General features: G+C 40.9%; 1 protein-coding gene across 3 annotated transcripts in view; it reads right to left on the reverse strand.

Moving 5' to 3' along the window:
* Positions 1-3,244: 3,244 nt before the first annotated feature.
* The window catches only part of LOC116319915 (B-cell receptor CD22-like), a 30,109-nt gene continuing 20,069 nt past the window's right edge, over positions 3,245-13,284 (reverse strand). For all 3 annotated transcript variants that reach the window (XM_039598782.1, XM_039598768.1, XM_039598775.1), the window contains 4 exons: positions 5,708-5,789; positions 4,673-4,727; positions 4,196-4,338; positions 3,245-4,100 (listed from right to left, as the gene is read on the reverse strand). In XM_039598782.1, the coding sequence (XP_039454716.1) occupies positions 4,028-4,100; positions 4,196-4,338; positions 4,673-4,727; positions 5,708-5,789 (353 nt within the window). In that variant the 3' untranslated portion in view covers positions 3,245-4,027. The remainder of the gene's footprint in view (positions 4,101-4,195; positions 4,339-4,672; positions 4,728-5,707; positions 5,790-13,284) is intronic.

The following is a 13,284-nucleotide window of genomic DNA, read 5'->3' on the forward strand; positions in this document are numbered from 1 at the left end:
TGTCTGTGTTACATCTCTTGTGTTTAGGAATATACATATTCAGCATTCATAAGACACATTCATTGAAGTTGGGGAATTTAACATTAACCTGGACGTCCTGATGTAAAGTAGTGGTGAGGTGACCATGAGGATTGGCTTTTAAAGGGAGATCACCCACCTGTTCTCCATTCAGACATTGTTTCCCTTATGCCAGAAGCTCCTAAACCCTCAACACCATCAGCCGCTGCTTGCTTTAGGTGCTGTTAACCAGAGTTGTTCATTCATCCTTCCTGTCCGTGGATCACTCATAACACAGTGCACTGGGTGTTACTAAAGTCCCTGTGTGCCTCTACCAACCCATCACTAGCCTTTGCCGAGTTTGGGTCTAGCTAGTTTATCGCTAAACGGGCGCACCAATTTAAAATTAATAATCCGTGGGCATCCTCCCGATTGTGACAGGATGTCTGAGCCGCACATAGACCCAGCAGAATTCGAACAATTAAAAGCCGAAGTGTTGTATCTCCGTGATGTGGTAGATCGACAGAGCACTGAGCTGGAATCCCTCGCTCAGACGATCATCCAGCTTTCTGCATCCATCACCACATTGCAGTGTCAATCCACAGCGTTGAGCGAGGAACTCCGGATTGCACTGCTAGATAAGTGGAATGGAAGGTTACTTGTCACTCTGGATATGCTTTTTGAATGTCAGCCTTGTAAATACTCCACCTCCCATGCCAAGGTTGCAATGTTAAGCTCTTTTGTGTCTGGTCCAGGAGTGGACAGCAGCCCTTTACAATGGCAAGTTTAATGCCTGCAGTAATTAAGCCTTGTTTGTGGAGGAGTTAAAGAAAACCTTTGTTCCCCCCTTTTAATGAAGTATAGGTGGAGTCACAGTTACTTCATTTACATCAGGGTAATCAGTCTGTGTGCCACTTTATCTCAGAGTTCTGTGTTCTAGCTGCTAAATTAACCTGGGGAGATACTGCGCCCCGGTCAATTTTTATGGAGAGTTTGGCCAATTACATCCAAGATGAGATAGCAGGACGTGAAGCGCCCAAGACTCTGGGTGAGACTGTAGATCTTGTTTTCTAAGGAGCTTGGAAAGAAAAGATTCTGGACTTCTTTGAGTTGCTTGAAGACGTTTCACCTCTCATCCGAGAAGCTTCTTCAGTTCTAACGGTCAAATGGTGGAGAGTCCCAGATTTAAACCCAGTGGGAGTTTCCCCCAAAGAGGGACAAAGGACCCCCTGATGATCTTCTACCTAATCACAGGAGCCAAGGTGTGAAAACGGGTGTGGGTCACAATCAGCCAGGGTTTCGGGTGAGCTGATTGTGAAACCTGGCCCCACCCTGTCATGTGATTTCCTGAGGTCAGATGGCCGAGGGTGTGAGTGGGCGTTAAGGAGTCTGGGAAGGGATCTCAAAACTGGATTATAGATGGCAGACACCACCTCTGTTCAAAGATGGTCGCTCACAGTGGACATAGATGGCCTCTTTCACTCCTCTTTCAAACCATCTGTCCTCTCTGTCCAAAATGTGAACATTGGCATCCTCGAAAGACTGACCTTTGTCCTTTAGATGCAGATGAACTGCTGAGTCTTGTGTTTAAATCTGGGACTCTCGGCCATTTGACCTTAGAACTGAAGAAGCTTCTCGGATGAGAGGTGAAACGTCTTGAAGCAACTTAAAGAAGTCCAGACGCTCTTCTTTGCAAGCTCCTTTGACTACGATGACCTGGATGACTGAGAACCTTCACAGACACTTGTTGCGTCTGTCTTTCTTATCCTCCCTCGCTGGTGTCTGCTCTTCTTTTCTGTGCATCTTTGCTGACTTTATAAACGCCCAATTAGGATAACCGCATGTTTTAAGTGCTTCCTTTACACGTGTGTGTTCCTTCTTTTCCCCTTCAGGCTTAGAGGGAACATGTTCTGCCCGGTGGTGTAGGGTCCTGATAACCGCAAGTTTGTGTTCCAGAGGGTGATGGGAGTCAAAGAGGAGGTACTGGTCCGTGTGTGTGGGCTTCCGGTAAACTTCGATGTTGAGGTTGTCATTCTCTTCAATGTGCACAGCGCAGTCCAGGAAAGGTAAACAGTTATCCTTTGTGTCTTCCCTGGTGAACTTGATGTTTTTATCCACAGCGTTAATGTGCGCAGTGAAGGATTCCACTTCTTGTGTCTTGATTTTGACCCAGGTGTCGTCTACATATCTGTACCAGTGGCTGGGTACTCTCCCTTTAAAAGAGCCAAGAGCCTTTCTTTCCACTTCCTCCATGTAAAGGTTGGCTACAATAGGTGACACAGGGGAGCCCATGGCACAGCCATGTTTTTGTCTGTAGAAACCATCATTGTATTTGAAATATGTAGTGGTGAGATCTTGTAGTGTAGATCTTGTTCTGCAGATAGAACAACAAATTGTCCCATGGCTTCTTCATGCTCCTCAGGTCTTCCAGCCCCAGAGAGCTACAGCTCCACCACCTCCTCCATCCTCTGAAAGAGCAGCCGCTAATGCCAGAAATATTTCCACTATGGAGCTTATGCAGCTGGGGAGGCTATCCAAAGAGTAGAGTAAAAAGAACCTGTGAAGGCCTTTGTGCTTACTGTTGGTTGGTTTGGCATCTCTGCACCTAACAATCGGGTGACTGAGAGAAATGCCTGTAGTTATTCACTTTGGTAATTGTGAACATTGAAGGAGATGTCCTCCATAGTCACACTTATACTTGTGTTTCCTTAACTTGCATCCAACACTACTATGTTCAGTTTAAATCCAGTTTTCCTTTATGGTTTGATAGAAAATTTTGTTAAACCATTGCTCAACGTATGTCTGCATGAGAGCAGATAATTCTGACGTACTTGTAAGAAGATTTGATGAAAAGGAAACCAAACCTGTAACTAATTGAAAGCAGGTCACAGCTGCGTTGAGGGCTAATAAAAACAAGACCATGTAGTGTCCAGTGTGACTACATGTGCAGTGGGATATTCCAACACTGATTGTGTAACTCAGGAGGCAAAGAAGTTCAGACCTTGCTGCCAGTAAAACCTGTTGAAAGCAGCGAATCTGAGAGTCTTTGGTCATTTGCTTGAGTGTTACCCTAAAGTGTAAAATCAACGACCCCAGCATTTGGTTTATTACACATGGGCCAGAAGTGCAAGCCACAATACGTTACAATATGGCTTTATGGAGCAGACATGACCCCGTGTTCTCAGGTTTCTGCCATAGCTTTTATTATTTGCATAACACCTCCCCCCTCTGGCTTCCATATGAACTGCATCTGAATCAACAACTATTCATGCACATCATGACGTCCTCTTTTTTTATTTGTTTTTTTCTCTCTTTTGATAAATACCACTTCCATTATTATTCATACCACACCAAACTAATTATTAAATAATATATAGAAAGTTAAATTACAGAAAAAAATCCTCACTTTTCTTCAATATGAACTATAAAACAATTAAGCTTTTACAATGGGTCAACAAAAAAAGCAATTTTCTGTTAACATTACTGTAAACAGAAACTCTGTTTTATAAATGCAGGACAGGTTGTTCAATGAAGTACTAATTAAATAAATTACCATTTCTTTACCATCTGGAAAAACTAAGACACAGCCACAACTTTACTTTTTTGTTGAGCACAAAGCATTTTGGTCACAAGGTGGCACCAGAGATCACTAATCTCTCTCTTTGAACTTTAAACAAGATATTTAAACAACAGTTAAGCTGAATTGTCACACAGTTAGTCTGGGAAATAAAATCCGTGTTCCTACTGACTACTGGTGAGATAAAGCAACAAAAGTTAACATTGGAAATATAAAGAGATGTTTCAAAATTGATCATACATACAGCAAAGTACTCGGTATTTAATGAGCTGTGAAGACAAAGCAAGAAAAATATACAAACATGAAATGAGAAGTTTGTTCACATTAGATTTAAGAGATGCTGGTTGTACTTTATGGTCATTTTGGAGGTTTGTGGTGATGATTTATATTCATGGCAAGTCACTTATTACCCCCAGAAACAGAGGAGCCTGATGAAACACACAGCAGCTGTGTTCACACTCTGGGAGGTTTGTTAACGGTGCTGTACTGTGCAGAGGCATCCTCCACAGCAGCTTGGTGTTTTGATCTGTAGAGTAAACAATAAAATGATACTACTATTGTACACGAAGTATTAAAACATTAAATGTAAGGTGCAGTTATCCTGTGTGAGGAGCTGCTCACCTTCTAGCACTTCTGACATTCATGGTGGAGTATGTAACACTCTCTTCCTGGTATCTGTCAAACTGGGCTGAGCTGAAGTTGGAGTTAGCAAAATCTGGCTGGGTTGTAGCAAATTGTACAGCAGCATATTGAATTTCATCCGTCTGTCAAACACATGGATGAGAGTATTATTTTTTGGGGCTTTTTGACTTTTTGAAAATGGAACTAATAAACTAAAACCGTTAAAATCATAAAACTTTCTTCCCTCCTCCCCTCTTACAGTTAAATATCTGTTACTACCTCAAGGTGTCTTGACTTTGCTCATAAGTTAATGCAGAAAAGCCTGAATGTGGAAGTAGGAGATGAATAATATGGGTGAACATTGATACAATGGATGTAATCAGTCTGTGTGATGGGTTGAGCTAATTGGTGACTCTGAAGTCTGAACATTATGTTTTAGGATGTTTTGACTGGAATATCTGAACTCTCATCACTCACCTGTGCTCCGTTGTCTGGCCTCTCTGCAGCCTCTGATTGGTGTTTCAATGCCCTTCTGATAAGACAATAAAATACACATTTCAACAAACAGGATGGATTCATGTTTTAACCATACAAATGTCCAATGGCAGAAGTTCAGACAGTATGAACAAGATAAATTGTCACTAACAGAAGCAGTCTTCAGCCCACCGAATCTGCAGTAAAGTATTGTTATGAGCATTAGTTGTAATGTAAATATATCAGAAAAGTCCAGAAAAGTCTGGATAAACATTCAAAGGAAATAAACATTAGATATGAGGCCATATCTGTATGCAGCTCTCTTTTAAAATTCTTGCCAGTATAAAAGGTTTTGGCTCACAATCATTCTGCAATTTCCATGCTCATTTTTTTTTTTTTTTAATTACATTAAAAATTTGGACTGAGATGGTTAGTCATATGTTTTAATGCTAAACAAACCCTTTGCTGATATGTTTTTGCAGCAAGTGCACTTATTGCTTGCTTGTTTGTGTAGCGATGTTCTTATAATCTGTACTAACTGATCAGTTTCTCATTATGTACCATGATTTTTAAACTTGTCAATAACACTGCCAACAAAGTCTCAGAGAACTTTAAGTGTCTCGAGTGGACTAATAAAATGATCTCTTAGTTTTTGGTCTTTACTGTGCTCTCAGTGTGAACCTGTACATCTACAGAATTAATATCTGTCAGATGAAGTCATTTCAATGTTTTGTTTATTCCCAAAAGGTTGCCAAATTCTGTAACGTTACATAATAATCACCAATTAGCAAACAGCAAAATTAAATTGTTTATCAAAATTGTGATTACATTTTGCATTTTTCAATGCTGAAGGATTATATTACACATTTTTGTTAAAGATGCCATGAAATCACACAATGCGGAAAAAAACTAGATTATGAGGCTAAAACAATAAATTTGAATATTTTTGACAAAAAACTGTATTTCTGACTATTTTCTTAAGATTGACTTGAACAAAAAACACCTTTAAAATCCAAATTAGTTATTAAAACATCCCACCTAATCCAGAGCAGGAGAAAGAAGAGTATGATGACCAGAGCAGTAACAGAGACTGAGAGCATGACAGGAAATGTCCATAAGCCTGGAAATAAGTGAAACAAAAACGTTGAACTTAATAAGTTAATCAATGATTGATCATTAAACAATACAATTTTCTCTAAAAATGTTAAAATATCAGGACTTAATGCTGTGAACTAAAACCAAAACTGGATAATCGAGGATTCCAGGATGTTTTTTTATTTTTTCAGTTTAATTTTATTTATGAAAAATCACAACAGTTCGCTCACAGTAGTTTTTATTGTGAGGTGAAAACCAAACAATAATAATATCAGTTTCAACATCAGTTGCATCAGTAACTTACCTGTCACAACAGTGAGAGGATGGGAAGTGGAGCTGCGACGTCCTCTTGTGTTCTGGGCTTCACAGTAATAACTCCCACTGTGTTCAGGTCTGAAGTCAGTGATGATGAAGTTCTGTCCAGATGCTTTTGCTGAGTTATCATTCTCCTTGTACCAGGTGTAATTAGCTGCTGGGTTAGCATCACTGCTACAGGTCAGAGTCACTGAACTGCCCTCCACTAACTCACCAGAGGGACTGACTGACACAGAGGAAAGCTTTGGAGCATCTGGAGGAAACCGAGAAAAATTACTCTGAAATTTTTTACATTCAGTGTGAGAAAATTTCCACCAAGAAAACATTACAGGAAACTGTTATCCAAACTGATCACTGATCTGTTTACTTACACTGGACATCTATGAATAAAGACACAGAGAGCTGATCCTCAGTCTTGCAGTCGTACATTCCTCTGTCCTCAGAGCTGATGGAGGTGAAATGATAAATACCTTCTGATGTTAGAGGCAAGGTTTGGTTGCCTTTGTACAAAGTGTTATTAGCTGCTGGATCAGCATCTGTACGACACGTCAGAGTGACTGAACTGCCCTCCACTATCTCACCAGAGGGACTCACTGACACAGAGGGAAGCTTTGAAGGATCTGCAGATAAAAGATTTCTTTGTTAAAGTTGGCGCTTAAACTCATGTAACATTACAGCATGATAAACTGTAGCTGGTTTGGAGCTATGATATATTGTTGGTGACACAGTGAAATAGACTCACACACTGATGGAGAGCGGTAATCCTCGTATCCAGAGAAAGCACAGGAGATGTTGTCTCCAGGATTAAAGTAGTCTGTATAAGCAGACGTTTGCTGTGTCGTGTTTTTCTGTCCGTTCTTGAACCAGACGTAAGAAAGACGACCAGCTGGACTGCAGCTGCTTTCACACTTCAGCTCTGCCTCAGTCTGAGTCTGATGGACTGATATTATTCTGCTCACCTTCACCTGCAGAGCTGAATATGACAGCACAGCAGTGACATCATGTAGAGAGAGACTTTATGTGTGGATATGTAACTCTACATTTGATATCTGAGCTCACAAAACAATCACTTTTGTTTCCACTTAATTAAACCTGCTAACATTGTGTGTTCATCAGTACCTGTTACAGTCAGAGTTGTTCCAGGTAAACTGCTCTTCCATTCAAAGCTTTGTGTTTTGAATTTAAAGTGATACTCGGCTGAATCCCTCTGTCAGGTCTCTGATTCTCAGAGTGGAGCGTCCTCTCTCTGTTTCAATGACCTCAACACGACCTGCATAGTGGGAGTCTTTTCTGAGGTCCTCGGGGTGTGAGCGATGCTGCTGCTGATGACTACGTTCAGGACTGAACCAGAATTTGGACACAGCAGGATGTGTATGACTGTAGATGCAAGAAATGTCCACTGATGAACCTTTGAGGGCACAGATGCTTCTGCTGGTGTAAGACACTCTGTTACAGGTTTGATCATCAACACCTGAAATATATGAAACAGATTTGTTAGAGGAAGATTTGACTGCAGAACCACAGAGCAGGAGGCAGTTGGGACTTACTGTTGATATATTGGCTTTACTGAGATTTAATACAATACAATACAATACAATTTTATTTATATAGCACATTTAAAAACCCGAAGGCACACCAAAGTGCTTCACAGTAACATGTAGAGTCAACATAAATCAATAACAGGGTACAAATCAGGCACTAGCACAGACAGGATAGAGGCACTAACAGACCAGGTGATTTAGGTAAATACAAAATCTGCTGAGACAAAAACAGCAGTAAAATTAATAAAAAATAATAATAAATTTAATAAAATCTAATAAAAGATTTAACAGATTAAAATTTAAAAGATTAAAAGGGTGTTAACTGCTCAGGAAAGCCAAGTCAAATAGATATGCTTTTAATCTTGATTTAAAGGATTGGACAGAATCCAAGGCTCGAATAGAAGCAGGGAGGCTGTTCCAAAGTTTGGGTGCAGCTGAAGCAAAGGCACGATCGCCTCTGGTCTTCAGTCTAAGCTTAGGTTGGGCCAGAAGTAATTGATCTGATGATCTTAATGCACGACAAGGGGTGTGCAAATTAAGGAGATCAGTGAGGTAGCTGGGTGCAGTGTTATTCAGGATTTTAAACGTGAGTAACAAGATTTTAAACTCAATACGATATTTGATTGGTAACCAGTGTAGATCGACAAGAGCTGGGGTAATGGGGTCAAACTTCCTAGTTCCAGTAAGAAGGCGAGCCGCAGCATTCTGAACGAGTTGCAGCCTTCGAAGAGAGAAGGCTGGGAGACGACAGAGGGAATTACAATAATCTAACCTGGAGGTCACAAAAGCGTGGATAAGTTTTTCCAGGTCCCTATGTGGTATATAATGCTTAGCTTTAGAAATCTGGCGCAGTTGAAAAAAACCAGATTTAACTACAGATGATACTTGCTTATCGAGCTTAAAGGAGCTATCCAAATAAACACCCAGGTTACGCATAGAGTCAGAGAGAGAGTTAGCTAGGGGCCCCAGCAGGGCAACAAGCTGGTCTCGAGGAATATGGCTGTCGAACACCATAACTTCAGTTTTTTCTCATTTAAAACAAGAGAATTTTCTGACAGCCAATCTTTAACCTCACTCAGGCAATCATACAGAGAGTTCAGTGATGCTGACAAATCATCAGTCAGTTGACAGTAGATTTGAATGTCATCAGCGTAAAAGTGATAGGAAATATTGTATTTTTCAAATATGGAGCCCAAGGGTAGCATATACAAAGAGAATAATAAAGGGCCCAAGACAGACCCCTGGGGCACACCACAGCAGAGAGGGGCAACAGAGGAAGAGTATCCTCCTATCACAACAGAGTAGGATCTGTCAGTGAGGTAAGAATTGAACCAATTAAGGGCAGAACCCTTGATGCCTACAACATGCTCTAGCCTCATCAAGAGTATATTATGATCAACCATGTCAAAGGCTGAAGACAGATCCAGTAAAACTAAAACGGCAGGGCGACCAGAGTCAGCGAATATAAGAAGATCATTATAGACTCTTAACAGGGCCGTTTCAGTGCTATGGTGAGGCTTAAAACCAGACTGGTATTTGTCTGTGATATTATTTGCAACTAAATAAGCCTGTATTTGGAGAAAGACGGCTTTCTCTAAAATTTTGATAAAACGGAAGCTTGAGATTGGCCTATAATTGGCAGGGTCTTTCTGATCAAAATTACTTTTTTTAAGAACGGTGCACTACCGCATGTTTAAAAGCAGTCGGGACACAGCCCACAAACAATGATAAATTCATTAAGAATAAAATGCAAGGCCCAATTTCCTCAAAACCTTCTTTGATAATTCGGGATGGAAGGATATCATGCACAGAATTCGAGTTTCTCAGTTTTTCAATTATTCCCTTAAGAGTGGGGAGTGATAGCAGCTCAAAATGAGAAAAGGTGGACATGCATCCTAAAACCGGAACGGGATTCAGCACAAGAGAGTGAGAGTGTGAAGCCTTCAGTAATAAAACTTTCCCACTAAAATGATTAAGAAATTGTTCACAGAGAGCCTGAGAGGCCGAACTCAAAGAGTCCGGACAGGGATTTATCACTGAATTAAAAATTTTGAATAACATTCAGGGGTTGTGGCTATTAGTCTCAATAATGTCTGATAGGAAAGCTGCTTTAGCTGCCTTTACGGAGTTCTGGTAGAGAAAGCGGCTCCTACAAAGAATGTCATAGGATATTTGAAGCCTATCTTTTTTCCACCTCCTTTCGGATTGACGGCAGACACGACGTAAAGCTCGTATAGTGTCATTTAGCCATGGTTGATGAGAAGTTCTGGGACGCTTCATCTTTTTAGGGGCCACAATATCTAAGATGGCACAACTGGTGGATAGCATAGCATTGGCAAAATCATCAACCAATGGAGGTGTGTAACAGTTTAAGTCAGTGAAGTCTGGATCAGAAAGGGCAAAGTTTAAGAAGGTCGTAATGAAGTTAGCCACAGTCTCCGAATTAATGATACGTACAGGGCGATGACAGCCTTTAGAATTTAAGTCAATTGCACGTAGCTCAACATCAAACATGACCAAAAAATGGTCAGAAATACCAGCATTATCAATGTCCATAGTAGAAATATCCAGTGCATATGAGAGGACCAAATCCAAAGTATGGCCTTTAAGATGAGTTGGTTCCCTGACCCACTGTGTAAGATTAAAAGAGTCAATTAGGGCAAGAAAGTCCTTGGCTAGGGGGTCATCAGCACAACAAATATGTATGTTAAAATCACCAGTGATAAGAGCTTGATCATAACTCAATAAAAAAGAACCTAAGAAGTCAGCAAATTCACAAATAAAAGACCTATTGTATTTAGGTGGTCGATAAATCACAGCACATAAAGTCGCCGGAGGTCCGGCAAGCTCCAATAGTTGGACCTCGAAACTAGAGTAGGTAGGAGAGGCAGCTGCCGAACTTTAAGTTTGTTTTTAAAAACGCGGAGGCCACGCCTCCACCTCTTCCCGAGGGCCTCGGTGAACTGAAGAATACACAGTCCGGTGGTAGTAGCTCTGCAAAGGAAGAGGACTCACCAGGACGAATCCAAGTTTCAGTCAATAACAGAGCATCAAGTCGAGAGGTGAGGAAGAGGTCATTTAAGATGAAGGTTTTATTCACCAGCGATCTTACGTTTAATAAAGCCATCCGAGAGATCGGCATCTTATCTCTGCTGGAAGTACGTCTTAGCTGGCTTAGATGCCTGTGCCGTACACCATCACTAGTGGACCCAATCCAAACACGAACAGGCAAAGAGATTACCGGAGAGACCGGACAGGCTTGTTTACCGACCGGACAGATCCAGCGATGGTTGAGCAGCCTGAAGGGTGTTGGATCCCGGCGGATGGAAGTCGTATAATCCCTGCGGTGGTGAGGGAATTAGCAGCAGCTGATACTTTAAGGTAAGCCTTTAGCGAACACGAAACCCACTCCGTTTGCCCGCTTCCTATAGCGCTTCTTAGGCGGGGAGCAGAGGGGGACCCGTATGAACCAGTGGAAGAGATGATACGTGGAAAGGTAGCGTCTCCCAAATTCCAACCTTGATCCAACCCAGCATAGGGAGGGAAACGAAGATTTAACAGAGTATCCCGGTCATAGGTGATTAATGCATAACCATCTGGGGGGCATAGTGCCAGAAAGATAACAAATAATAAACAAATATCAAGGAAATTGATATCCTTGAGAGATCGACAACAGAGACGAGGACGGCCTGCCGTACACACTGGCGCCATCTTTGAATCTGCAGTGCAATGTTTAAAATAAACATGAAGGTGCAGCAACATCTTTTGTGTTAGAAACAGAAATTAATGATCATTAATAAAAAGACTGCAGCAGCAGCTTTATGTCAGTGTAAGACTGAAGTAAACTCACACACTGAAGGAGAGGGAAGCTTCTCGTATCCTTTTACAGCACAGGAAATGCTGTCTGTATAACCAAAGTATTTTTCAAAAGAAGACTCCTTTCTGTCAATATTCACTTCGTTCTGGTACCAGACATATGAATGAGGATCAGGTAGACGACAACTGCTCTGACACGTCACCTTCTTCCATGTAGGATACAAGGTTGGCCAAGTTTTTATCACTTCTGCCTGGAGAACTAAAAATTAAACACAGCAAAATATAAAATACACACAACATTCATAGCTTGTAGTGTCTCAAAGTTCAAGCAAACCTTTTCATTTCGAAATTATGTTACAAATTTTTATATAAGAATCTGACCTGTGACAGACAGAGTGACTCCAGGTGATCCAGCATATTTCCCTCCTGGTTGGTTTGTCACAAATCTGAACTTGTACTCAGCTGAGTCGCTCTCTCTCAGGTCTGTGATTCTCAGAGTGCAGTCTTTGTCATCACAGTGATACTGAACACGACCTGCAAACTCTGCCTCTGTCCTCACATCCACATGTTCATCACCCTTCATTTTAGTAAACCATACAGCTTTTTCAACTACAGTCACGTTCCCATTTACTCTGGATGGGTACGTGTAGGTGCAGCGTATGTCCACTGTTGATCCTTTTAAGGCACAAATCTGAGTAGAGGTGTAAGTCACTGACCAACCATCCTGACCCTGTACTGCTGTAACACAGAGCACATCAGAAACAAAACAATGAATTCTGCTGCTTTTAAAGGTGTGTCCACGCTCTCTACAGTTAATCTGTATGTGAGCTGAGGCAGGAGGACACACACTCTGAAGGTGCAGTTAAGGAATTTAACCTGTGAACCACGAGGAGGCTGAACTGAAGACGGGGAAAAAAACAAGAGAAGTCTTTGTGAGAAAAGAGATGTGACAGAAATAAATGAGAAAAGCAAAACACTGATGTGTGCAAATTTCCAGCTGATGGGAAAGTTTCTTAAAACATTGCTCAACCTTTGTCTGCATGTGAGCAGTTATTTATGATGCAGTTGCAGGAAGAATTGTCAAACAGGAAAAGTGCTCTTGAAAAACAATCTGATGCTGAAACTAACTGCAACCAGGTTACAGCTGGGTCGGGTGAAAATAAGAATAAGACCAAGCGGTCTCAACGTGACGGCATTCACACTTGTAAACTCAATACAATTAAAGTACTCATTGTGTAACTGAGGATACAAGCCTGCTATAAGAGAGGTCGAGACATTGTACTGTTCAAAATATTTTTAAAATATTTTACAGACTCTTGTTCAGGTGGTTTATTGTATATCAACATCATTAAAATGATACTTGGACCTTTGTGTGATTTTAGTGTAGCTTCACTGTTTAACTCAGTTTGTTTCTTTGTCTTGTGTCTGTGTGTTTTCTTGCTAATGTGACAAAATGGAGGCAGAGGAAAGTTTAACAGAAACTATCTTCTCTTCAAGTCTTGCATAAACAGAGCTGGAGTTTAAAATGTTTAGAAAGTACTAAACTACAAATGTTCCATATTTCTGTGTATTTTCTTATAGCTGATCAAGAGTCAGTTATCTGTAAAATATGAAAATGTAAATATAAATTACCTGACAAAGTGAGAAGACAAATGAATGCAGCTTGTGCTCCTTTCAGTCTCATGGTTGGTGTCCTCCTCTCTGCTGTGGCTGCAGACAAGTTCAAACACATCAGCTGATAAATGTTATATACAGGAAATGATGTCCATCATATTGATCTGATGTGTAGCTGATGGTGCTGTCCGCTGTAGTTAGTGTGCACAGTTACTGTAAATGCCTGAAACGTGA

This window comes from Oreochromis aureus, linkage group 3 (assembly GCF_013358895.1).
Source record: "Oreochromis aureus strain Israel breed Guangdong linkage group 3, ZZ_aureus, whole genome shotgun sequence".
Classification (NCBI taxonomy): domain Eukaryota; kingdom Metazoa; phylum Chordata; class Actinopteri; order Cichliformes; family Cichlidae; genus Oreochromis; species Oreochromis aureus.